At 42.9% G+C, this 27,819-nt stretch overlaps 1 protein-coding gene across 2 annotated transcripts in view; it reads right to left on the reverse strand.

Annotated features, from left to right (window-relative positions):
• The window catches only part of LOC142367122 (retinoic acid receptor alpha-A-like), a 239,131-nt gene that overhangs the window by 129,204 nt on the left and 82,108 nt on the right, over positions 1 to 27,819 (reverse strand). The window contains exon 1 of one of the 2 annotated variants that reach the window (XM_075449062.1): positions 21,992 to 22,629. The exons of the other annotated variant lie outside the window; for it this stretch is intronic. Within the exon in view, the coding sequence (XP_075305177.1) occupies positions 21,992 to 22,145 (154 nt within the window). The 5' untranslated portion in view covers positions 22,146 to 22,629. Of the gene's footprint in view, positions 1 to 21,991; positions 22,630 to 27,819 lie in introns of those variants that run through there. 2 annotated transcript variants of the gene reach the window in all.

Consider the following 27,819-nt stretch of genomic DNA (forward strand, 5'->3'; position numbering starts at 1 on the left):
CAGTCCAGTCTGTTGTCCAGATGAACACCAAGGTATTTATATTCCTCAACCACCTCCACTTCTTCTCCCATGATGGAAACAGGGTTTGATCTGACCCTGTTTCTCCTGAAATCTACAATCATCTCCTTTGTTTTGTTAACATTCAAGATGAGATGATTGTTCCCACACCATGCCACAAAGCGGTCCACCAGCTCTCTGTACTCAGCTTCTTGTCCATCTCTGATACACCCGACAACTGCAGAGTCATCTGAATATTTCTGTAGATGACAGGAGTCTGACTTGTACTGGAAGTCTGAAGTGTACAGAGTGAAAAGGAATGGTGAGAGTACAGTCCCCTGTGGTGCTCCTGTGCTTCTGATCACCTGGTTAGACACACAATTCTTCAGTCTGACAAACTGTGGTCTGTTTGTCAGGTAGTCATTAATCCAGGTGATTGTTGAGGCCTCCACCTGAGTCTTCTGGAGTTTCAGACAAAGCAGATCAGGCTGAATTGTGTTAAATGCACTGGAGAAATCAAAGAACATGATCATCACAGTGCTGCCTGCTTTGTCCAGATGAAATTGGGTTTGTTGAAGCAGGTGTATGATAGCATTTTCAACTCCAACTCCATGGCGATAAGCAAACTGCAGGGGGTCCTGATATGTGCTGGTTTGCTTACACAGGTGGGTCAACAGGAGTCTCTCCAGGACCTTCATGATGCGGGATGTCAGGGCAACAGGTCTGTAGTCATTGATGTCTGAAGGGTGAGTTTTCTTTGGTACCGGAACCAGACAGGATGTCTTCCACAACAGTGGTACCTTCTCTTGGGTCAAGCTAAGGTTGAAAAGGTGTTGCAGAATCCAACAGAGCTGCTCTGCACAGGCCTTCAGGACTCGGGGGCTGACACCATCTGGACCTGCAGCCTTGTTCCGGTTCAGTCTCTCCAACTGCCTCTTCACCTGACTTCTAGAAACAGAAAAGTGGGAGGGGGAGGCAAAGGGGACAGCAGCATCTCCTGATTGGGTTGAAGACAAACTTAGTGGAAGCAGAAGAATCCATGACTGAGGTGGAGGTGGAGATGTTACAGGAAAGCTGTGGGTCAGAGGAGGGTGGGATGTCTCTTTGGCTGGGAACAGGAGGGGAGGATGGTGAGCTTGTTCCTGAACTGAACCTGTTGAAGAATGTGTTCAGCTCATTTGCTCTGTCCAGACTTCCATCCATCCGATCCTCCCTCTGTTTGAGGCCTGTGATCTTCTTAATTCCTGACCACACATCTCTGATATTGTTCCTCTGCAGTTTACTCTCAAGCTTCTTTCTATACACCTCCTTGCTCTCTCTGATCTTGACTTTGAGCTGCTTCTGTATACTCCTCAGTAACTCCCTGTCTCGCTCCCTAAAGGCTCTTTTTTTCTTGTTCAATAGTTCCTTTAGCTCACTGGTGATCCAGGGTTTGTTATTAGGGAAGCATCTCACTGTTCTGGTGGGGATGGTGTTGTCCACACAGAAGTTTATATAGTCAGTCACACACTCAGTCATGGCATTAATGTCCTCTCCATGTGGCTTACAAAGAGAAATCCAATTGGTTGCATCAAAACAACCCTGTAAGGCTTCTTCAGCTTCATGTGACCACTTTCTGTATATATCAGGGGGTCGCGTTAACCGAATATTTTTCAAAAACGGAGACAGAAAAATCTGAAAGCCATATGTCATTTTGACAGATTGCAATTCACACCCATGACCACTTGGTGGCCAGTGAGCATATTAATTATCTAACTTCTCTCTTGATGCATGACCTCGTTGGCTTCCCTCGACAGTCTTGCCGATTCTGATAACTTCACTTGGAGAAAAGTTTCCTGATTTCAAAACTTTCGCTGAAGTGGCGCTTGTAATTCCGGTCTCCAGTGTGGCAGCAGAGCACGGATTCAGAACAACATCAAACCAGTCATGAGAAATCGTCAAAAGTCCAAAACCTCATGACAACAGCCTCTGCAGCAATCCCACTTGAGACATTTGATTACACACAAGCGGGCATGCAATTCAAGTCCATGCGGACTAGGAGGAAGGCGTGAGACTGCGTTCAGGCCACAGCAGGTGAACTGTTCATATTTAAAGTCCAATCGTTTGATTTCATTGATCATATGTAGCTACTGGGGCCACAATCAGTGTTTTTGTCTGCTATACATCTGCTTGATGTGTGATGGCGCGGTGTGGATTCTCTGTTCAGCTTGTTCGGACCAAATATTAATTAAAAAGGAATAAAAATTAAATGCTATTGAATATGTCATTATTATCACGAGACAAATACACCTTGGAACAAGACCATTTAAACTTCAGTACTTCTAGTTTATATCATTTTTAAAATTAAAGTGAAGTAAAAATAGATTATGACAGGATTTTTACGACCCTGTCAGTCAAAATGACGGTCAACGAAAAAGTCTAGCGCAACCTCTGGTATATAGATATATAATATATATAACCATTCCGTGATTTGAAGACGAGTAGCAGAACTTTAAAATCTATTCTGTATCTGATGTAAGCCAATATCAAGCACTGCTCACTGATCTATATAGGGGGTATAGGGTCCATAGAGTCTGGTCCATTATATTTCTTTAGCACAAGTTTCTTGTGTTTATCTTGAATACAGAGGGGGGGGTCCACAAAGAGGCCACACAGTACAATCACAGAATGTCCCCTTTCAAACTTGCAATATATAAAACACGATAGGTGGTGATGAAGAAGTATAACTAACAGATCGAGAAAGTGTATTCGTCTTCAGCAGGTGGTGTAGCACACTTTAACAAACATTTAGAAAAAAATTATCTTTGCTATTTGAGCATTTGTTACGGCTGGGTGGTGCCTGACTGAGGAGAGGCAGGGCAACATTTCAGCCCAGCTGCCTATTTGAAACTCATGGCTGCTTCTAAGAGGCAGTGTGGCCACCTGCAGACAGATGGGACGCATAAATGTAGATGCATTAAACCCCTCACTGTGTGTGTGTGTGTGTGTGTGTGTGTGTGTGTGTGTGTGTGTGTGTGTGTGTGTGTGTGTGTGTATACATATGAGTGCATATGTGTGGGAATGGTTATTGGGTTATGTTATGTTGGGTTGGGTAATGGTTATTATATACCTGTATTAGTTATTTCAGGTGCAGAGGAGCATTTTTCCATTTTCTGCGTGACTAAACTTTGAGTCAACTTCTCTGCATGTTAACATACACAGAAAGCTCCATTAGGGACATAAAGGCTGTTGACAGACAAGCATGCACAGCCATGCTTAGGAGAGGGCAGAGAAAAATGTGTGGTTGTGGTGGCTCTTGAACCCTTAGCCTCTGGCTGAACCTACCAGTGGGGTCGAACAGAAACGCACATACTCCCTGCTGGAGGCTGCAGGCTGAGTGAGGGGAAAGACTAGAAAAAATAGCCTCCCTGATTGGTCCATCCACTGGGACTCAGACTACTGACACCAGGTGCACAGTGATTCACTGATGACATCGGCGTTTACTATATTAGACAGTAAATATAACTGATTAGTTTAAGAGTATCTCACTGAAAAACTTTATAATAAATCTTTTTTATTCAAATGTTTTCATTATGAGGACAGATCTGTTTGAAGTTCTCCAAAGCTCTCCAAATATTTTAATTAAATCTTATTATTGACCATGGAGAACTCCAAAACTCATTCTGGTCTTGTCCTGAGAACAGAAAAACCTCTTAACCACAGAGCCCAAACATGTTCATTCTGCCATCTTATTTTACAGTCGTGGCACCATTACTGAATACATTTCTGTATATTTTTCTATTCAGAAATTCCTATAAATGAGATATAGAGACATTGAGATAGACCACCATGGTTTTTTCAGGTATCGATACCGATTATTAGTAGGCAAGGAACCGATAACCGATATTTGGAGCCGATATTAATTTGCAGTAAAAGTAAAAATATTGGCGGCAAAATTTTGAATAATACAAACTCCAACATTTATTTAAATGCCTTTAAGCATATGTTTATTAAACAGGTTTTCAGATAACAGAACATGTTAAAGGTTTTTTTTCTTAGAATTTTGTCTATTGTCTAACAAAAAGTGCAGGGAGCTCCAAGGCTCAGCAGCATTTCTAATAAAGTGAAAAGAAAACTTAAAGAAATAAATCGCTCCCTGAAGTTTTCAATTGCAAATAAAGTTTACAGTTTGAACAAAAACAAAAAAATAATAAAACTGGACTGAAATGAGGTCATTAGGTTTTTACTTTCTCTCTTTCTCTCTCTCTCTCTCTCTCTCAGTAATACACATCAAAGATGGTGACTCGAGTCGCACAAACAAAGACTTGAGACTTGACTTGGACTCGAGGTTTGGGAGTCGTAAACAATCTTCATGTCATGGAATTATTATTTCTGATCTTTATTTCATTAATTCCGATGTATGACAAGGCTGATGGCAGGCTTAGCGCAACATAGCCTCACGCAAGCGTGCAGCCACTGATATCAAAACCACTCTAACCATGGCAACACCATACTGCACAACGTCATACTGTGCAGTATGTTGTCACATTTGGTTATACACTTCATCAGGCACTTGAAAACGCACAAGGACAGGTCAGTCTCTTTGTAATGTGAAAGGGAAACTTAGGACGTATCGACAGGTACCGCTAGCAAACTAATCAAAGTAAATAGTGTTATACTGCAGATTATCGCTACATTGTTCACTACAGCGTTGCTGATTTATCTGCAGCAGCCTGTGAAATTTGGGAAGGACTTTGGTTAAGTAGCCTAGGTAAACAGTTACCAAATTAATTGCTAAGCCAAATCTACGTGGATGTAGCTTAACGTTAATCTAATTGCTATTTTAGAATAGCCTAGTTTTACAATTTCAGGGACACCTGATAAAAAAATAAAAAAATAAATAAAAAATGAAATTGCACTGAAAAATGTTATCAATGAGAGGTTCAGGCTACAGAGCCAGTTATTAAAGAGATAGTTCGCCTCTTTTGACATGAAGCTGTATGACATCCCATACTAGCAATATCGTTTAACATTAACTTACCCCCCACTGGGTGCTATGATCCGAGTTCCGGCCTCGTTTTGGTGTTGACGAAGGTTGTCTGGCTAATTGACTGGGGCCACAAAAATAAAGCGTTTTGCTACTCAAAACAATATGCGTTCAAAAGAGTAATACATTTGCATCTCAAAATCGCTCTCCAGGAAAAAGTCAGACCTCACAATCGCTTGGCGCTATTTTGTCTCCCTTCATATCACTGCGTGCTGTGTAGACCGAGCAGTCCCGTGCTTCCGAGCAGTAAACGCCGTAACAGGCGCAGCTGTCAGCAGGTGGTATTATTGTCAATGCCCTCGTTCACTCCCGTTATATGGATATACGCAGATATCGAGTGATCTAAATGGCATAAGAAGGACGCCGACTTTCACCAAACTGTTATCTGTGAGTAGATGAACGTATTTTATGCCAGAAATAAGGTCCAGGTTTAAAAAAAAAAAGACTCTCCCTTTAAGTTGATATGCGTGTTAAGGCAGATGAGCAAATACTTTTGGCAATATAGTGTATAGTGTGTGTGTTGTGGCACAGGGTGTGTGTGTGAAGCGTCTAGTGTAGTAGTGTAGAGTAGTAGAAGTGCTTGTAGTTAGGGCATCCTGCATGCTGCTTCCTGCTTGCAACTCTCTGCTTCAGCTACCACCGCTGGCTAGCCCCCTCACAGGAGGTGAAAAGATGAGCTGAGTGTGTAAGTGTCTCCCGCCAGTACACAGCCTCTATGCCACCAGGACTCCTGCAGTGCCTCCTCACGGTGACACACGGTAACTGGGTGCCCCGTGGCCCCAGGCTAAACTACAGGTGATCTCAGAGCAGCAGTGGATCCCACAGATGTGGTGTGCAGGGCCACCACAGAGTGAACATGCCCTGGAGCCCATAAACCACTGCCCCAGCTATGGGTAAATAGCCCCACTGCCTTGTGAGTCAGCCTCTCAAGGTAAGACTAAGGGAGCTGACCCTGAGAGAAAAGCAATGCGCTGGTGGTGCGCAATAGGCGGGCCTTAACAGAGCTAGGACCCGGCAGCCTCCTGTAGCCTTGATGTGGAATTGTTTGTCTTGAGCCCACCCATGCCACCAGATCCACCTCATCATGGCAAAGATAGTGCTATTGGGGAGGGCACACCCCCTACTGCACTTTAGAACTTACTGCACAGGAATCTACCTCTGACCACGGGGATATTACCTGGACTTACATCTCATTGAAGTCTGGCAGCGATGGGGTATCTGGCGACGGGAGCAGGTTCGAATGGGCTGGGAGTTCCTATACAGGGTATAAGCTACTAACAGCTGGGGCTGAGTGGCAGCAGTTCTCGGCAGACCCCTGTGTGACTGAGAAGTCCTGTTTAGGGGCCGCACTGCTCACTGCTCTATCTGAGGAGGGCCCTAGAAAAGGTGGCTTAAATATTGCCCACTCAACCCACACCTGGACATGTTATCGCACCTGTTGGGTCATTCCACCTATGCGGTCGAAACAAAAAAGACAAATTTTGCAACATGAAGCTAGCAACATGGAACATCAGGACCCTGCTGGACTCCTATGGCAGGACCAAAAGACCCCATAGAGGGACAGCACCGGTCGCGGTTGAGCTAAGGCGCTATAACATCAATATTTCTGCACTCAGTGAAACCAGGCTCCTTGATGAAGGGTCACTAACAGAGGAAGGATCTGTTTCTGTTTCTTTCTTTTGGAAAGGCTATCCTCCAGGTGGACAACATCTGCATGGTGTTTGACTGGCTATAAAGAATACACAACTGCTAAGACTCACTGTAACACCTGTGGGCGTCAGTGTAAGACTGATTAGCCTCCATATCCCCCTGGCCAAAAATCGCTTTGCCACACTTCTTAGTGTGTATGCCCCAACGCACTGGATGAGATTCTTCGGCGTACGCCCAAAACTGACAAGATCCTCCTCAGAAATGTTATCTAATTATCGACCTATATCCAACCTCCTATTTTTGTCTAAAATTCTTGAAAAAATTGTTGCTGCTCAACTTTATGATCATTTACACAGAAATAATCTGCTTGAAGAGTTTCAGTCAGGATTCATAAGAGAGCATCATAGTACAGAAAAAGCACTGGTGAAAGTCACCAATGATCTCCTCTTAGCCTATGAATGGTGGACTTGTGTCTATGCTTGTCCTGTTGGATCTTAGTGCTGCATTTGATAAGGCCAATCACAGCATTGTATTACACAGACTTGAACATGTTATTGGGATTAAAGGAACTGCATTAGGCTGGTTTAAGTCATATTTATCTGATGGATTTCAGTTTGTTCTAGCAAATAAAGAAAATTCCTCATACACCAGAGTAAGTTATGGAGTTCCACAGGGTTCTGTGTTTGAACCGATTATTTTACTTCATACATGCTTCCATTAGGTAACATTATTAGACAGCATGGCACGAATTTCCATTGCTTTGCTGATGATACTCAGCTGTACTTATCTATAAAACCAGATGGAACCAATAGGTTAGTCAGACTACAAGCATGTCTTAAAGACATAAAGACTTGGATGACTCAAAACTGTCTGCTTCTAAATTCAGACAAAACTGAAGTAATTATCTTTGGACCTGAGCGCTTCGGGGAGAAATTGTCTAGCTATATAGTTACTCTAGATCAGGGGTTGGAAACCTTTAACACTCAAAGAGCCATTTGGACCTGGTTGGACACTGAGAGCTGCAAATACTTTTTGACTATCTAAAATGAAGATATTGTTTTTCTACTTTTACGCTTTATATAAACAACTAAAGTGTGTTGCTTATGGAATCCATGAAGTGCTACAGAGAAAAGAAAATTTTATTTATGTAATGAAAACATTTCGAACATTTTGAACTCTTAAAAAAATAATAATGAAAAAAAATACGCCGAGTTGAAGGTCTCTTTCTCACCTCAAATTAGGCATACTGGTAAGCCACTTTCATCAGAGTTAAATGCAAATGAATCTACCCAGGCATCATTGAATGTTCTATTTTCTTCAGATATTTTTCTTTTCTTACATTTCTCCATACTGCGGTTGAAAGTCTCGATAAATGCAAAGCGTTTTGGCGGGCATATACCGGCTTTTGAGCGACGAAAACTAATAAAATATAATTTTATTTGAATATTTCAAGATCATAAGAATACTAACACAAATAAAATACACTTCAATTGGATACTTTTTCATTTATTTTCCCAAGCCACGTGGAGCTGCATAAGGATGAAAGAGCCGCATGCGGCTCCAGAGCCTCTAGATCAGACCTGGGCATTTTACGGCCCGCGGGCCAGATACGGCCCTTTGCCCGTCCCTGTCCGGCCCGCGCCCCCCTGCCCCCTCCAGTCAAAAATAAAAACGGATTTTGGTGTGCATGCGATGCAGCTGTCTTTTATTTTGAAAGGGCCTGACGCATTGTTTATGAATGCACGCACAGTGACAGGTGGCTAGCATCCGAATCCCTGATCCACACAAAATGTCGTCTCATGGTAAAAAAAGAAAAGTTGATTCAGAATGCCGCGTTTTCAACAAGGCATGGACAGTGAAATTTGTTTACAGAGGTAAAAGGTAAAGCTGTGTGTTTAGTTTGTGGTGTGTCAGTGGCTGTGTTAAAGGAGTATAATATCCATCGTCACTACGTGACTAAACACGGGGAGAAATACAATAACTTTTCAGAAAAAGAGCGCGCAGCTGAGTCGTCTGTGTTGCTCGCCAAGCTGCAATCTCAACAAACAGTTTTTACAAAACGTTTGCCATCCAGAGGTGCTGCAGTCAAGACAAGTTTTGTTATTTCACACAAGATTGCTAGAAAGAGCAAGCCCTTCTCTGATGGAGAGTTTATTAAGGAGTGTTTGGTGGACTTGTCTGCGCTAATATGTCCCGAGAAAAAAGACGCTTTTGAGAACGTCTCCCACTCCCGCCGCACCGTAACGAGGAGGATTGAGGACATCGCGAAAAACCTGGTGCTACAACTGAAAGACAGCGTGAATGACTTTGAGTACTTTTCCCTGGCTTTGGATGAGAGCTGTGATATACGGGGCACTGCCCAGCTGCTCATCTTCATGCGCGGGATGAATGCAGACTTCAGAATCACGGAGGAGCTGGCAGACATGCGGTCAATGAAAGGGACAACAATGGGGAGTGATCTCTTAGCTGAGGTAAATGCATGTCTCGAAAGCTTGGGGCTGAAATGGGAAGAACTGGTGGGCGTGACAACAGATGGGTGTCCAAATCTCACAGGAAAAAAAGTTGGTCTGTTAAAGCGAATCCAGGACAAAGTGGCAGAAATGAACTCTGAGCAGAAATTAACTTTTTTTCATTGTATTATACATCAGGAAGTGTTATGCAAGTCAGTGTTACAAGTGAATCACGTTGTTGATGTTGTAATTAAACTGTTAACTTTATCAGATCAAGGGCACTGAATCATAGACAGTTCGTTTCACTTTTAGAAGAAACTGAGACTGACCACCGTGACCTACCACACAGCCGTCAGGTGGCTGAGTCTGGTAAAAGTGCTGAAAAGCTTCTGGGACCTGAGAGAGGAGATTCAGGAGTTCTGTGTGAGGAAGGGACATGCCATCCCTCAGCTTTCAGAGGCAGACTGGCTGGCAGATCTTGCTTTTACTGTTGATGTGACTGCTCAGATGGATGAACTAAATGTTAAACTGCAACTGTTATTAACTATTAATTTGATAGAATTAGTATTAATTCTCACTTCAACCTAAACCACAATTCATGTTTATAAATATTTAAATATTCTTATTTATTACCAAAATAATCTGATTTAAATATTTTATTATAAAAAGAAATATAATGAGAAAACATAAGTCAATATTAAATTTGAGTCATTGCTGGTTCGGCCCTCCAACACATTTCAGATTTTTCATGCGGCCCCCTGAAGAAATTAATTGCCCACCCCTGCTCTAGATGGTATTCCCATGGTTTCTAGTACTACAGTGAGAAACCTTGGAGTTAATTTGGACCAGAATTTATCATTGGACACGCATATAAAACAGGTTTGTAGAACTGCCTTCTTTCACCTTCGTAATATTACGAATACAAATATAAAACAGCTGATCCAAAATAATGCAGACAGAAATCTGATGAGAATTACCAGGAGAGATCATATTTCTCCTCCCCATGAGCTGTCACCTTACCGTGGTGGGGGGGTTTGCGTGCCCCAATGAGTCTGGGAGCTATGTTGTCTGGGGCTTCAAGCCCCTGGTAGGGTCACCCATGGCAAACAGATCCTAGATGAGGGACCAGACAAAGAACAGCTCATAAAAACCCCTATGATGATAAAGAAGATTGGACACCGTGTTCCTTCACCCGGACGCGGGTCACCGGGAACTCCCCTTGGAGCCAGGCCCAGGGGTGGGGCCCGCTGGCGAGCGCCTGGTGGCCGGGTCTGTGCCCGTGGGGCTCGGTCGGGCACAGCCCGAAGAAACGACACGGGTCCCCTTCCGACAGGCTCACCACCCGTGGGAGGGGCCATGGGGGTCGGGTGCAGTGTGAGCTGGGCGGCAGCCAAAGGCAGGGACCTTGGCGGTCTGATCCTTGGCTACTGAAGCTGGCTCTTGGGACGTGGAACGTCACCTCTCTGCTGGGGAAGGAGCCTGAGCTGGTGCGCGAGGCTGAGCGGTTCTGGCTAGTCGGACTCACCTACGTCGTGAGTCGGTGGGGGGAATACTTCGAGGGCCTCCTCAATCCTACCGACACGCCTTCCGATGAGGAAGCAGAGTTGGGGGGCTCGGACGTGGGGCCTCCCATTTCTGGGGCTGAGGTTGCCGAGGTGGTCAAAAAACTCCTCGGTAGCCAGGCCCCGGGGGTGGATGAGGTCCGTCCTGAGTTCCTCAAGGCTCTGGATGTTGTGGGGCTGTCTTGGTTGACACGCCTCTGCAGCATCGCGTGGACATCGGGGGCAGTGCCTCTGGACTGGCAGATTGGGGTGGTGGTCCCCCTCTTTAAAAAGGGGGACCGGAGGGTGTGTTCCAACTATAGGGGGATCACACTCCTCAGCCTCCCTGGTAAGGTCTTTTCGGGGGTACTGGAGAGGAGGATCCGCCGGATAGTCGAATCTCGGATTCAGGAGGTGCAGTGTGGTTTTCGTCCTGGCCGTGGAACAGTGGACCAGCTCTATACCCTCCGCAGGATCCTGGAGGGAGCATGGGAGTTCGCCCAACCGGTCTACATGTGTTTTGTGGACTTGGAGAAGGCGTTCGACCGTGTCCCTCGGGGATTCTTGTGGGGGGTGCTCCGGGAGTATGGAGTGCCGGACTCCTTGATATGGGCTGTTCGGTCTCTGTATGACCGGTGTCAGAGTTTGGTCCGCATTGCCGGCAGTAAGTCGGACATGTTTCCTGTGAGGGTTGGACTCTGTCAGGGCTGCCCTTTGTCACAGATTCTGTTCATAATTTTTATGGACAGAATTTATAGGCGCAGCCAGGGCATTGAGGGGGTCCGGTTTGGCGACCTCAGAATCGGGTCTCTGCTTTTTGCGGACGATGTGGTTCTGTTGGCGTCGTCGTGACCTTCAGCTCTCACTGGAGCGGTTCGCAGCCGAGTGTGAAGCGGCTGGGCTGAGAATCAGCACCTCCAAATACGAGACCATGGTCTTCGGCCGGAAAAGGGTGGAATGCTCTCTCAGGGTCGGGAATGAGATCCTTCCCCAAGTGGAGGAGTTCAAGTATCTCGGGGTCTTGTTCACGAGTGGGGGACGAATGGAGCAGGAGATTGACAGACGGATCGGTGCGGCGTCTGCAGTGATGCGGGCTCTGCACCGGCCCGTCGTGGTGAAGAAGGAGCTGAGCCAGAAGGCGAAGCTCTCGATTTACCGGTCAATCTATGTTCCTACCCTCACCTATGGTCACGAGCTGTGGGTAGTGACCGAAAGACTGAGATCGCGAATACAAGCGGCCGAAATGAGTTTCCTCCGCAGGGTGTCTGGGCTCTCCCTTAGAGATAGGGTGAGAAGCTCGGTCATCCGGGAGGGGCTCGGAGTAGAACCGCTGCTCCTCCGCATCGAGAGGAGTCAGATGAGGTGGCTCGGGCATCTGTTAGGATGCCTCCTGGACGCCTCCCCGGTGAGGTGTTCCGGGCCCGTCCCACTGGGAAGAGGCCCCGGGGAAGACCCAGGACACGTTGGAGAGACTATGTTTCTCGGCTGGCCTGGGAACGCCTCGGGGTCCCCCCAGAAGAGCTGGAGGAAGTGGCCGGGGACAGGGACGTCTGGGTCTCTTTGCTCAAGCTGCTGCCCCCGCGACCCGATCCCTGGACCAGCGGAAGATAATGGATGGATGGATGGATGGATGGATGGATCATATTTCTCCAGTTTTAGCTTCTCTTCATTGGCTCCCTGTTAAATTCAGAATAATATGTAAGATTCTTGTCCTCACATATAAAGCTCTTAATGATCAAGTTCCATCATATTTTAAAGATCTCACTGTTATACATTTTCCCAACAGAGCAATTCGCTCTCAAACTGCAGGTTTACCTGAGGTTCCCAGAGTTTCTAAAAGTAGAATGGGGGGCAGAGCCTTCAGTTATCAGGCCCCTCTCTGTGGAATAAGCTGCCAGTAAATGTTCGGGAAGCACACAGCCTTTCCATTTTCAAGACTAGGCTTAAAACTTTCCTTTTTGATAAAGTTAGGGATGGTTCAGGTGATCCTGAAACATCCCATAGTTAAGTTGCTATAGGCCCAGACTGCTGGGGGGCCTCATCTGTCACACCTTTCCTCACTTTACTCTCGTTTCCCCTGTTTAATTTCTCAAATGATATTATGTACATTTGGAATAATCCCTTGAATGGTAAGTAAGTAAGTAAGTAATTTTTATTTGTACAGCGCCTTTCACAGACCAGGGTCACAAAGCGCTTTACAGGTACAATAGAAACACACAGTTAAGAAGTACATAAAAGTACAAGTTTAAAAAGGCCAAAGCAACTCAGTGACAATCAAGACACTTGTTACGCTATTTGTTGTCCCCTCTTTTCTATCTTCTCAAACTCCAGCTGTTTGAGGCGGATGGCCACCCTTCCTCAGTCTGGTTCTGCCAGAGGTTTCTTCCTGTTCAAAGGGAGTCGTTTCTCTCCACAGTCGCCTCAGGCACGCTCAGGACGGGAGATTGGACCGAAGAGAAATTTCAGTGCAATCTGTTGGTTTCCTTAGCGAGGAAATAGTTTTTTTAATTGGCTCTGTATGAATGAATTGGATTTTAAATTGGATTATGATTTCAATGAATTTAACTCCAATTGGCTTGAATTGGACTATATTATTGAAGTGTCTTGAGATGACATTTGTTGTAATTAGGCGCTATATACATAAAACTGAATTGAATTTAATTTAATTGAACCACAGCAATGAAGAGATGCTACTGTTGTCACCATTTACAAAAACAAAGGTGGCATCTGTGGCAAACATAAGGGCATTTCACTCCTTGCTGTGGCTGGTAAGGTCCTTGCCAAAGTGATGCTGCAGAGGCTAATCAATAACATTCCAGAGCCATTACTCCCAGAATCATAGTGTGGCTTTAGGAAGAACAGGAGCACAGTTGACATGGTCTTCACAGCCCGGCGACTTCAGGGAAATTTCAGGGAGCAACATCAGAACCTGTTTATGGCCTTTGTCGACCTTTACAAAGTTTTTGACACAGTTATCCTCCTTAGGTTTGGATGCCCAAACAAGTTTGTGAACATCCTCTGGCAGTTCCATGATGGTATGAATGCTAGGGTGACAATAGGAGGACAAGAGTCTGCCTCCTTCCCTGTGTGCATAGGAGTCAGGGAGGGGTGTGCACTTGCCCCTGTACTCTTCAACATCTTCCTCTTATGTGTCACCCAGCTTCTCCATCAGGAAATTCTGGACAACAGCGGGGTGTCAGTTGTCTACAGATTAAATGGCAACTTCTTCAACATAAGGAGGCTACAAGCAACCACCAAGCTGCACAAAGTAAGGGTCCTTGAACTGCAATATGCAGACGACTGTACTCTTGTGGCTCATAATTCAGAAGACCTCCAGGTTGTCCTTGATGCAGCAGATAAGGCATACAGTGGGCTGGGACTGACCATCAACACTGCCAAAACAGAGGTTGTGTGCCACCAACACCTTCTTCACCTCTTCACTGGTGCTGACAAACAACTTCTGTTGTACCATCATTCAGATACCTAGGGAGCATTCTCAGTGAGGACAACAACATTGACAACGTAGTCCAAAACAGAATCCAACAAGCATTATCCGCATTTGGGAGACTCAGGCGCCGGGTCATTCAAAACAAGAATACATCTTCACACCAAAGTATCTGTCTATCAAGCTATCTGCATCACTACCCTTCTCTACAGCTGTGAAGCCTGGATCACTTATAGCCGCCACGTGAAGTCCCTGGAGCAAGTTCATATCTGTTGGCTTCAGCGCATTCTAGGAATCACTTGGCGAGATGGAGTGCCTCACTCTGAGATCCTCAGGAGAACAGGCTGCAAGAGTATCGAGGACACCATCGCTCACCACCAGCTGCGTTGGCTGGGGCATGTATTATGAATGCCCCAAAATCGACTACCTCTCAGACTGCTTTATGGCCAGTTACACCATGGTCAACGTTCTGCCGGAGGGCAAAAGAAGCGTTTTAAAGACCAACTGAAAACAGCACTAAAGAAGTGAAATATCAAGCCTGGGGACCTGGAGAGCGTGGCTGCTGACCGAAACACCTGGTGGCGGCTGTGCTTGACTGGGACCCAAACACTTGAGGAGGAGAGGACCGCCAGGATGCAGCAAAAAAGACTCAACGCAACAGCTGCTGCCAGCAACACCACCAGTACATGCACCTGTTCCATCTGTAACAGGACCTGTGGATCCAGGCTGGGACTATATATCCAAAGAAAAACTCACTGTTAAGACAGAAGTGGACGCCATCATCACCTTTGATGGACAACTACAAGCATGCAAGCACACACACACACACACATATATACATATATATATATATATATATATCTCATTTCCTTACCTTGAACACTACGGAGCATAATCTGTGCATTACGGACCAAAGATACTGGTGGTCACATAAGTGTGCGTTCATATGCAGGTCAACCGAAAGTCTATTCATAATTAAGAGAGTTGGCAAAATCCCTGATTGGTATGTGAAATCCCACCTTCTATTTCTATAGCAAACAGGCAAACAAACAACTGGCTTTGTAGTCAAACCGATCTGTGTATTTTGACCACATCCAAGTTAAAACTTTTCAGTCGCATTTAGCAAACACTTATGTTGAAATAATGAGAAACTGTAAGGTTTCTCATTATTTCATTGAGGACGTGTAGTGGCGGCTCATATATCTTTTAATAACGACCAATCAACTTGTTGCTTCACTTGTATATTAAGTGTTCTGTCACAGTAAGGCTATGCATATTTTTCTCAAAACTGGATGGGTAAACTGCTAACATTAGCTGTCCCATTGGTGATGGAAAGTTCATTCATTTAAAAAATAAAAAATCCTTACGTTTTACTTACAAATTTTAGTTAGTTTAAACTGTAAGGTCATTAACTTTAAACTTTGTACTTTAGTTGCCCTGTGTTAGCATTTACCTTCACTGAACTATAATTGCAACAGATATTCCCATTTTCTAACATGTTTCCCATTTTTTTTTTATTTTTTTTTTTTATCCTAATTGTTAAATAACTGCAATAACACAATTTGGGAAACATAACAAGATAACATGCCTGGGCATAACATAAGAGTTTTAATTCAATATAATATCAATACATTTGTAAAAAAGAAATCAAACAACACAGATTTTATGTATACAGTCTGAAGCCTCATTGGACAAGCTGTTTCCCATGTAAAGCAATGGTAGTGTGTATTTCTCCTTCTCCTTTGCAGTGTAGTCCCACCTGCATTTGCCTCTCTGTGTCTGTTAGCAACACAGTTAGCAACACCTCCCAAAACAGTGCTCTTGACAAACTCCATCAGTGACTGTAAAAGATCAGAATGATGCCGGATGACTACCTACAGGTAATGTACAAATAATCTGCAGAAGTAATATCATCTAAGCGCTCCGTGTACTCTATGTCCTCATATCTATTTCCCCCAATCAAAAAGCCAGTGACATGTAAAACTCTGCCCATATTGTCCACACAACCAACAGATGGCAAAGAACCTTAAGCAAAGTGTGATGCTGTACACAAGCAATTTAACACAATGAAGGTGATTTTGAAATGAGGACAAAGCTGTTTTTCTGCTGCACACAAGTGACAGGAAAAGAGTTATTAAAACCTTATCCGTACCTTTGTTTCAGTAAAAATCAACTAAGTAATAAAAACAAATATCACAGAGTTGAAGTAAACCTGACAAATTATATGAGATTACGTATTTGCATATTTGGTTTGTGTTAAGGAGAGAGCAGTGGCGATTTGGGCGTGGAGCGGTAGGCATGGCCTGGGAGGATTAGAGGAATATTATTCCCATTCAGTGGCTCAAGCCCCTCTCTTCCTCCTCCTACACTTAGATGACGCTCCTTCCAGTCTGGAAATGTTTCTCCTCCAAGTTTTCTCTGCAGGAGTGCCAAGCACATAGCTCACATAGAGCAGGCCAAGAAAGAGGAAATAGTCAAAGTTCACCTAAAGTACACCGAATCAGAAGCAGCTTTCTGCTGCCCTCCATTATGCGTCACTGAGGGATATTTAACAGAGCTTTAAACACACAGAAAAGAAAATAACAACGAGCAACACTCATTTAACTTCATATCGGATGAGGAAATGAAATGAGGAGCTCGAAGGGAGAGATGAGGATCTGTTTTTTTTATCAAGGCTTCAAAATCTCTTTTTCTGTCAAAACATTTGACCGAAAAAAATACTTTATTTCCGACAATGGGTCATAAGCTGGGTTTTAAGAGTCCACATTTTCTCATGCGACTAAACCCAACCAGTTTTGACCCACCACTTGACCTTACAGCAAGCCAGCAGTGACTGAAGCGCCAAGGTCAAACTACATGTCAATGGGGAGCTTGTCAACTCCATGACAACAGGTGCAAGTACTTCAGAGCTTTCAAAAAACTGACCAGGATGTTAAGATGGTCATTAAAAAAGGAGATGATGGGGAGGTGGATAACTCAGTGAAGCACCAAGGAAAAAAACTTGCTGAAATGTGACAAGATCTTGTTTTTTTTTAACATAATCATGTCTTTAAAAGCAAAGCAGCAGCATTATTTAAATTTTTTTTCCCAGTGACAGGAAACTAATGTCTAGTTTAAACTGACGGACAAAATTCTATTCAAAAACTGATTCTATGTTGACAAAAATCCCAGATGTATATGTCCTGTAAAGTATTCTATTAACCCAAGTCAAGTCAAGTCAAGTCAAGTCTTTTATTGTCAGATACACAGAACAGAGTCGGACTGGGCACTGAAATTCTTAGGACAGGACACCGTACAGCAGCTACCATAACAAGACATAACATACCGTAACATGTCATGTCATAAGTACTTTACCAAAAATATTTACATGACAGTAACAATAGATAGGCAATGTGGATACTACAATATACAATATACATTTTAACGCTAATTACAAGAGCTGTACTGAACATATAATACACATAATAGCCAATGCTAATCTAAGACCTATACTAACCTATAACATAAGGAAAAATAAAAAATACAATGTTGTGCAATATTGCAGGTTGCAGTGCAAACAGCAGTGGAGGTAGGCATGTGTAAAGTATAAAGTGTGTAAAGTATAAGTGTAAGTGTTGAGTGTGTAAGTGATGAGAGTGCATTATAGTCTATTTAGGAGCCTGATGGCCTTAGGATAGAAACTTTTCTCCATCCAAGCTACTGACCCAAAAAAAAATTTCCTTGTATGTATGCAAATACAAGTTTTGCGAAGAAATTTGTGAAATTGCAAAGATACTTTGGGAGGACAATGCACAATAAAACTATATTTTATACTATAACATCTTCTGAGAACATCCATAATGAGAAATTAATGTCAGTAGAGTAAAATGCAGCTGTCTACATAAAAGTTGACAAGAGACTAATTTCTAACCCAATGGGGCCCCTCTTCCCCTCTAGTGATAATGAGAGCAACTGCATGTGATTGAAAAAAATGGCATCAATGAAGGTATTGGTTCGCATTATAAAACAATAATTTATTTATGATGGTGTTATTTTAGTCCGATCCATGATCATTTTCTAACCCTAAGTAATCTTACTGCCTAAACCCAGCAAATGATGAAATGTCATGGTAATGAGTTGTGTTTACATGGAACCAAGGCAACTAGCAAAATGGTATCCATGAGGGTGGCTGATTAAAAATAATCTATGTTAGCACAAACCATTTTTTATAGCTCTAATGAACTAATGTAGTCCCTAAACTCAACCAGGAGGTGTGTAGAAGTGTTTTAGTGTTATTTTTGTATCATTAATAGAACATAACAACGTCATTCCCGTAGTGAAGAACTCATGCGTTGGTGTTGAACGTGTGTAATAAGCGCATTAAAGCACTGTGTGTTATAGCACCATCAAAGCCTTACATAATTTATGTGCATCTCTGTATAATTGTGTTGATGCTTTTTCAAAGCATATTGAAAAGTGATTAACAAACTAGCTTGCTTTGCATTCCTTCTTTAGAAATAAATGTTCCCTTTTTCAGAAAGGAGGACCAAGTCTCAGAACACTTCTTGTTTTGTGAAGATGAAAAATTTTCACAAAAGCTGGGTTGTGAAATTTAAAGCTTGTATTTAAGATGTTTTAAGACTAAGGTTATGATACGAAAAGCTATGAAACGCCCTGAGGTGAGTTTATATCAACTTAATAAGGTGTATGTAGCTGCAGTTGTCATGGGGCAGGACTCTCATGGCATTTGATATTTAACAAAAGGGCAGCGACTCTGCCGATATGCAGTATCAGTGTAACCCTGATGGGACCTTAAAACCAGCCTAATCATGTCGATTAAACATGCCTACCATCAGACAGCTCTCGTTTCATTTCTCTGTCATACATGGCTTTTTATTTCCCCCCATCCGCCTCATTTCACACACTCACTAAATTAGCTCGGTCTGCAAGCTGTGCTAATGGCCTTTCATGTCCACATCAGAGATGCTTAAATCTTGAGGACAAAAAAGCCCCAATTATCCCATAACACACATCAGCTGTACAATACATATCCTGCCACAACATCACAGTCCTTTCTGCTGATTTATCTGATAGCTTTGGTTGTATGTTTATATTGGCGCAATTAAATCAATCTAATGCTGCTCTGTCTTTGCATGTTGCGTGTATCATATACAGCCACTCTTCAATTCACTCTTTCTATCTGTTTGAAGGAGGTCCTTGACCAGTCTTAAGTAACATCAAAACTGGAAGAGGAAGTGCATGATAGTCAATAGTAGGCTCGTTGTGAAGGCAGCTAATTAACACCCAGGAGGTTTCTATTATCTTGAATAGATAAATGAATGAACCAACATTTCAGTGACCCTAAGAGAGGTTTTCCCAAATCAAAGTCGAATCTAAACAGCACCTTATTCCAAACTGGAAAAGGAGGAGGGGCCTCTGAGCAAATGTGTTGTGAAAACGTGAAGAAAAAGAGCAGGACTGTCTCATTTCGACCTTTTTAATTTAGTGCTTCATGAGCCCTGTCTTTCAAGTGTGAGTACATGTGTTAAAGGGCAATGACTCTCTAATTGCATGGCAAAGCATCTCAGAATCAGCTCCTCTAATTTGATGGGTTACGGAAAATGATGTGAAGCTGCTGCAGAAATCTACACCAAACATTATGTAAAAGTACACTGCAAGACGAGAGATGCTTCACAAGGTGAATTTAAACTGAAAAAGATTAATGGAGGCAAAGAGACTGCAATAACTTCACATCTAAATGACAGATTTATTTTTTTTGCATTTGTTTATTCATTTATCTATTTTTTTGTGTATGGTCAAACATTTACCTGCCAGTATTCTAATGCTCCTATGCTAATTTTATTTATGCTTTATTTGAGCAAGCTGTTTCTATTAAGATTACTCGAAATTTGGGATTACAAACATTTAAGAATAATTTAAGGGATTTTTTTTTCCCACTAATTTCATTGTTTCTACTTGACTTTAAAAATCAAGATGTTTCATCTGATGAGGAAGTTCTTCTAAATATAAGTAATAATCAGATTTTCTGAAAAATAAAGACTTCTTAAAATGACTACTGCAAAATGTCCTGAATTAAAAATAATTCCATTATAAGCGACAAAAGATCATATGTTGTTCAGACTGTTGTTCAGACAAATTAACATTATTTCACTGATTGTATTTCACTTAACATTTTTTTCTCTGTCATTTTTTAAAATCAAATCTCAATAAAAGTTAGAAACAAGATGATCAATGTGACTTCAGGGGATTGATGAGTGCAAAACATCCTAGATGTACATTTTTTTTTATTTTATAACTGGAATCAATAAATACTGGAGCATTTTAACTTGAGAAATTCCAATTATTTAATTCCACACTGAAAAGGAAAAATCATTATTCTAAAATTATTTTTGGTGTTAGATGACAGGTTGTGGGAGTAAAATTCTGCCTTGTAAGAGAACATTTGATTCAACGTAGGAGTGAATAATAATAGTTTATCCACCATAAAAAGGTTTAACAGTGAAATCACTGATTAATATGGTGATTGGTTTGCTTTAAAGCTGACGTTATCTGATGATTAAGTAGTCTGCAGAGCACCAAAAAATTATTTCAAAAAGATTTGGAGATGGCATGAATGTGCCAGTTGGAGTTTCTTAAATGAAACCTGGAAGATGTTCTACTTTGGGTGCTGCTAAAAGAGACGCCACTCTGAGCGGTTAAAACTATTTTATCAGATTCAAAAATATCAAACTATTAGCCGCGGAAGGAAAATGCAGATTTATTTGTGAGGAGTTTCTGTGCCATTTCGACCCCGGACTGCAGCAGACAGCAGTGCCACCTGAGACAGCTGCGGGTTAAAGGTTGCGGCTGGAACTTTAGCGCTTTCCCTCCTCTGACAAAAGGATAAATCACAGAAGCGGCGGGTGGCAGACACAAACAAACACTGACAAGTGGCTCACAAGCGCTCAGTTAGTGTCTAAAAAATACACAGTATATCTCTTATCAACCTATTTTAAATATCAGTCATTTTGCGCTTAAGCGCATGCAATTTCCCATACAACATTATTTGAGTTTCCTATAATTTGTCATTTCCCCATAATAATTAATATGCCTCTCTTATGTGGCTTTACACTGATGTCTGCAGCTAATTTGTTTTCTTTTCCCATTTTGTTTTTCCATTGTCACGTTCCAAAGACTCCTGCTATGCATCCACTAATGCTCCCGTCTTGGAAGAATGATAAGAGCAGTCCATCTATCAGCATTTGCCGTTTCTTCTTCTGATAGCGGACCACTAATCTTGTTGAAAAGTCCACGGGATCGTTTATCTTTATCACAGTCAAAGAGCGTAGGCCGCGGCTCGGCGGGCCGCCCCTCCTGTCATGTGCGGCCCGGGGAGGGAGGTTAGGAGACACGGCCTGTGTTTACGCTCTGCATTCCTCCGGCCAGCACGCCGCTCTCTGGACTGAATTGATCCGACACAAGCCATGCATCAGCTGGTCGGAGCCGCTTCCACGGCTGGGAATTTATGGAGGGCGCACCACGTCTTGAAATATAAGTCTTCCTCTCTATCAACCATCAAAAACTTTTTCAGACGTTATTCTGCTTCATAAACTATTCTCCTTACGAATGCTGATGTATCTATCAATAAATATTCCAGAGTTTCCAAAAGTCTTGCAGAACAATTCGATGACTAATCTGGAATGAGCGAAAGTGCTTCTTGACTTTTCGTGTTCCAAAACTTTCACTATAATCACCACCTGCAGCCCCCTTTACAGCATTACGTTGTGAATTACTTGGATGACTGACTCAGAATGAGCTTATCAGAGCTCATCTTCACAGTTCTAACATCATGCAACAACAACAACAACAACAACAACAGATGATTAGGAGAAGTTGGACCTACAGTGCGCGTTCCGGCGGTGCTGCCACTCTCTGTGCGCCAGTCCGCTGATGCAGGCTTTCAGAGCTTTCTCCTGCAGCATACAGGACGGGCTGGACGTGTAGAAATCCAGCATCTGCCCCGGACTCACGGCCAGCACGTCCATGCAGTCAAACATACTAACAAGACGCTTCGTTCAACTATAGTCTTTTACGCGATCTGGATCAAAATCGCCCGTAGGTGCACACAACTCCATCAAACTTCTCTCCTTTCTCCCTCCTCCTCCTCTTTTTCTTCCCCTTCTTCTTCTTGGTAAGGTATATTTCGCACCTCTTCTCCTTCTTCGGCCCGCACCGGAATCATGAATTATTTCGGACTAAAAAAAATGCTCCGCCGCTTCTTCGACTCTCACCGAGTCTCCTCAGCGCGCCGTCACGGACGTCTAAACAACACTCTTCCCCAATAACAACAACATTATGCCGTCGTGTTTCCACAGAGCGCACCGTCCCGGTTGTCGGCAGCAGTATTCAAGCCAGCTCGAACAGGGGATCGTTCCCCCCCTAATATCTAAATTAACACAGACTGCGTTTAAAAGCACATGTTCTCCTACGCGGTGACGGACGGGCTATCCGTCCTTCGGTGCAGCTCATTTCCAACTAGTTTTGCCACAGAGAATGAAAGATTAAATTGCCTAGTATATGCGGGTGAACTTTGCATGAACCCTTCCGATGCAGCTGACCTTCAAATGACCCAGGCAGACTGACATCACTGCAGCTCCGGAGCGCAGGGAAAGGCGGAGAGAAGAAGCGCAGGGAAAAGAAGAAAGATTTTTATTTTTTATTTTCTTTCCTGGGAAAGAGCAAAACACGCAACACTCTAAAAATTTGAGTTCTGACGTTGTTTCGAAGTCGACTAAAAGACTACATCTTTAACTGTGGGACTTTGGCTGTGGCATTTAGGCAGAGTGACTGGGAAATACCCCACAGACAGGGCTATTTAAAACAAGATATTACAGATTTATGCGATAATAGCAGCACCTTATTGTCAATATTATTTTTTTTAACTGAACGAATTAGATCAACTGGTAGGACCTTTATTTATTCATATATTGACCTTCTTGATTGGTTTACAACTTTTTAAAATAGATATAATACAGGGTTTGGACTTATTTTTATCATGATAATAAAACAATGTTACAGCAATACGCAGTTGTCTGGAGACACCCATCACCCCATGTGCAAAAATAAATGTAAGTGGAAATACAGGAAGACAGTAGAAAGACCGTAGAAAAAGAAAACAGAGCTTGTATAATTCTAATGATCTTGAAGTCAATATTTTTTATGAGCACCTTTATTCGTCAACATACCCTGAACCCTCTTCGACAAACTTTCTTGTCATTTCTATAAGTAGTCTTCAAGAATAGTTCTCCAGCCTTCTAAAGCTCTTCTTTGGATGTGGGCTGCCTTTTGTTCTGTTCTCTGCCAAGATGATCCCACATTGTTTCAGTAAAGTTGAGGTCCGGGCTCTGGGGAGGATTCATCCCTCCATCAGACCTGCTGCCACTGATTTTCAGCCCAGCTCTTGTGTCATTTGGCACAGCTCAGCCTTTTCTCCCTTCCAAAAGAATGGCTTCTTTATAGTCACCCTTCCATGGAGCCCATTTCTGATGAGGCTTCAGTGAACGGTAGCTGGATCAACAGGTCTTTGGTGAGGACATCACCTTCAGATAGTATTCATCGGCCTCTTTTGTCCTCCACTTTTTAAGGACACACTGCACTCCATGCCGAAATGTTGCAAGTCCTTACATCATAGCTCTTGCAAATGACAAAGGAAAACCTCGGATTATATGAACACAAGGTCAATAACAACAAAGAAGATGTACGCGAAGCTGTCAGCAAATGGAGACCCGGTGGGAACCAAGAAACAGAAGTGTCTCAGAAGAATACACAAGCTTGATTAAGATCCAGATGCAAACCCGTTAACAAGAAGAGAACCAAAATACAGAACTGATAGGGAAGTTGAAAGTGAGTTTCTGGACCATGTGTAGTCAGTAAGGACTCAAACTTGGTCTTCTTGCATGGCAGTCTAAAGTGTTACGTCACCCATCAGCCCTCTGAAGCCCAGAAAATAGTTTAACCATTTATGTGTTTTTATTGTAAAACTGCAACATTTTGTGCAGTGGACCAGCATAGCTCTTACAAATTCTGTTGTTAGAAACCTGTAGTTTAGAGTGGATATCAAACCAAACAAAAAAACACAAAAACAAAACATAAATCAAAATTTTTCTAAATAATCAACACAGTTTAAAATAGTTTTTTCAAAGTCTAACTTGTCTAATGATCCTTTTCAGGAATTAGAATCATGAATTAAATTGCTTAAATGTCCCGTAGATCTTAACTTGTCTCATCAGCTGAGATCGGATATAGTAAGCACTTATCTATACACACTTCCCAATAGACACTGTATCAAAATTATGTACATTGTCTAGAAAGATATTTTGTCATTAAAAGGTCATGATGGAGGATTTCTTTCTCTGTGTCAGAAAATCAAACGTCGAATAAAGGATTCCACCACAATTTCATTTCCTTCCAAAGTGAATAGAAAGGTGTGGGGGGTAATCAGGAAAAGAGATCAAAACTTTGGCAATACAATATAATAAAGAACCACTTTACTCTGAGAAAAACTCAAAAGAAAGAATAGAAAAATATAAATTTGGATTTATTTTTCAAATTGACTTTGCATACCCCATACTTCTCAGAATTAAGACTCATGTTGTGCAAAGAATTTGGATGTGTTGAGGAGCTGCTTCACCCAAAGTACTGTTCTCACACATGAGTGCACAACCAACCCATGACCTGAAAGTCAGCTGAATTATATACATTTCATGTGTCACTTTTGTTTTATGTGAAACAGATTTTATTACAAATAAATAGATTGTAATCTTTACAAATGAATAAAAAGAAGAAAGAAATCCCCATATTTATAGATGGATCCTGACACACATTTTTATTTAGTTTTTATTTTGTTTGTTTCTTCCAACTTTAGATAGTGGTGTTTGCTTTGATGATCATTTGGACCTGTCTAGGACTTGCCGAGAGTCTACTTATAGAAAAGTGTATTTATTTGACTTAGTTTTTAAAATGCACACATACACCCACACACACAATTCGAACTGTGTCAGGTGAAAACCAAGCAATGAAGTCTAAAGAAGTTTATTTAGGTTTATGGATTAAAACCATTAAAACTATGTCTGTATTTTCACTGGTCACTTTTTATTTTTAAATAGTTTTTTAAATTTTTAGATTGTTTTTAAATTGTTTATAATTGTATAAACATTTTTGTTGCTGTATTATGCTACTGGATGCTTGAATTTCCTTCGGGATCAATAAAGTATCTATCTATCTATCTATCTATCTATCACTGTGGCGAGGTATAGATCAGACAAGGATGTGGAACAATTTCTGCAGTTTGAAGTGTTCTTTGAAACTCAGTGACCTCAAGATAAATTGTGAAGTTTATCATAGGACAATTTGTAGCTCTTCCAGAAAAGTCATTGGTTCAAGGAGTATGAAACTCAACTGTCTCTTTTACAGAACTTTGCAGACACCATGCATCCTTGGAATGAAGCTTGGTGGTAACTACATCATACTATAGCGGTTATTCCCAGCCACAAGGACAGGGCGTCTGGTCAGAGCCATCCCTGCCTCATGAGACAATGGGAAATAGGTACATTTAGACATAAATACAATTCATAGTTGTGTCACAGTTCAGGATTAGAAAACTGTAAGAGGACAATAATTGAATAGGCTACTGTTTTGTGTAGATGAGCATCCACATGACATGATCATAAGAGCAACCCATGAAGATTAAAAGATGTTTACATCCCTAACTATTTAAGACTGAGAGCAAAGTGGAAAAGTGAAAAAAAACATGGAAAATGCTGTTTCTGATGGATCTTGATTCCATCATCCGAGAGTCCATAGACCATTGTCGTCCTTTAACCCTCATGCTTCTTTTAGGAGACCAAATCAACAACATGAAGCATCATGTAGCAAGATGTTGCAGGTAAACACTGTTATGATGGGTGGATGTTTAACATATATGGTATCACAAAAACCGCATCTCCATTTGAACAATGGGCAAGTGTGGAAAACTGCAATTTTTGTGAAACTGCAACACTTTCAGCTATGGGCTGATGTAGCTATTATACACTGATCCGGTGTAAAAGTCCACAGTATAGTGTTTGTTTAAACTATAATGATTTTTTTTTAGGTTTGGGTTGCTGTAGATGGTTAAGTCTAAGTTCAGCAACGTTGTTTGTCCAAAATCTCAGGTCAGCCAACTAACTGAATACACTGAATGACCAGACTTTTATGTCAGTCTACTTTTTCTTTCCGTGATGGCAAAGGCGCGTTCAGAAATGGCACTTTTTGAATTTATCATGCTCACTCTGTGAAAGAGTGGCTTTGTGATTTATCTTCATCTTCACATATGAAGGCTAGCCGCAAATTCAACATGGCAGACTCACCAGCTGTCTCCAATCGCTCATTAACCGTCCAGGTCCAGATATAAGGCGCTCCTTCCTGGGTTCCACCTGTTCACCAGCAGCTGCATGCGATAGCTCTCGCTCGTTGGTCGAACTCCGCAGGATTACTATGTCTGATTCGGATTCTGACGCCTCTCCGAGGCCTCCGATCCGCCATTCTGGCGTTTCCAAGCCTGCTTCCCCCGCTCCCTCCCGTCGGAGCGCCCGGCTCGCCCCTCACTCTGCTGCCGGCTCTTTGGCATCCGCTCTCCGGTCCTGGGGCATCTGCCCTGCCGAGGGCCTCGGCCCCGATCAGCTCGCTTCCCTGACAGAGCTTCTCCAAACCGGCGATTCATCGACTCCTTCCCTACCCACCGCTGGTAAAAGGTCCAGGACACGATCCCCGCCTCCGGCCGAGCGGCACCGGGGCCGTCCTCGCTCCTCCGCTCCGGCTCCGGGGCCCACGTGCAGCCTCCGCTGACACCCGCCCCGGCCATCGCAGGCTAATATGTGGTTCTCTGTCTCATTGTGTTAATATGTATGCCCGGTCTCACGCTTGCTTCTCTCACCTAGGCCAGCCGTATGTGTCCGCTCACGCTCATGTCTCGCCTCGTCTTCGCTCCAAAGATCCCGCAGGGGCAGTATGTTAACTTGGTTCTTCCTGATTGCTCACCTCTCCCGTGGTCGACCGGCAGGTCTGTAGCTGCATTCGGGGTCTACAGGGACGTTATTTGCTCGGTTTATCCCGAGCGCAGAGTCGAGCGGGACTCCTATCTCGCTCTGATTGCCGATCTCAACCTTAAATACGGCATGCTTCTCCTGCTGGGCCGTCGGCCACAGTAGCGCCCTCTGTCCCTCCATTCCGTTAAAGGCTCTAGCATGGTTGCCGCGTCTGCTAGCGCGAGCCGTGTTGATGACGTCACGATTTCGTGCCCGCCATGTATAGTGGCGCAAGTCGTTGCGCCAGTCGTTGCAATTTTCTCCGTCACATAGGTGGCGCTGCTACGTGAAGGTTAGCGCTACTCTACAACCAGGAAAGTGGAGAAGAAAACAATTCCGCTGTCAAGAGCAGGAACACTGTAATTAATGATACTGCTGCAGTTTTCGGATCATTTTAATTTTTTAATTCAGTCAATAGAGGTGAAGGTCTGAAGCCCCCGGCATCAACAGAGTCTCTGCCCTCTTCTTTGCCTTCACGGTTACATGCTGCCATTCCGACATACCGACATTGACGTTCAATTGTCGGAATGGTGACATTTTTTTAAGAAATGAAACGTCCCGTCATTCCGAATTTCATTTTTTCTTTTGTCGGAATGGCGGTATGATT

This window comes from Odontesthes bonariensis, chromosome 18 (genome assembly GCF_027942865.1).
Source record: "Odontesthes bonariensis isolate fOdoBon6 chromosome 18, fOdoBon6.hap1, whole genome shotgun sequence".
In the NCBI taxonomy this organism is placed as follows: domain Eukaryota; kingdom Metazoa; phylum Chordata; class Actinopteri; order Atheriniformes; family Atherinopsidae; genus Odontesthes; species Odontesthes bonariensis.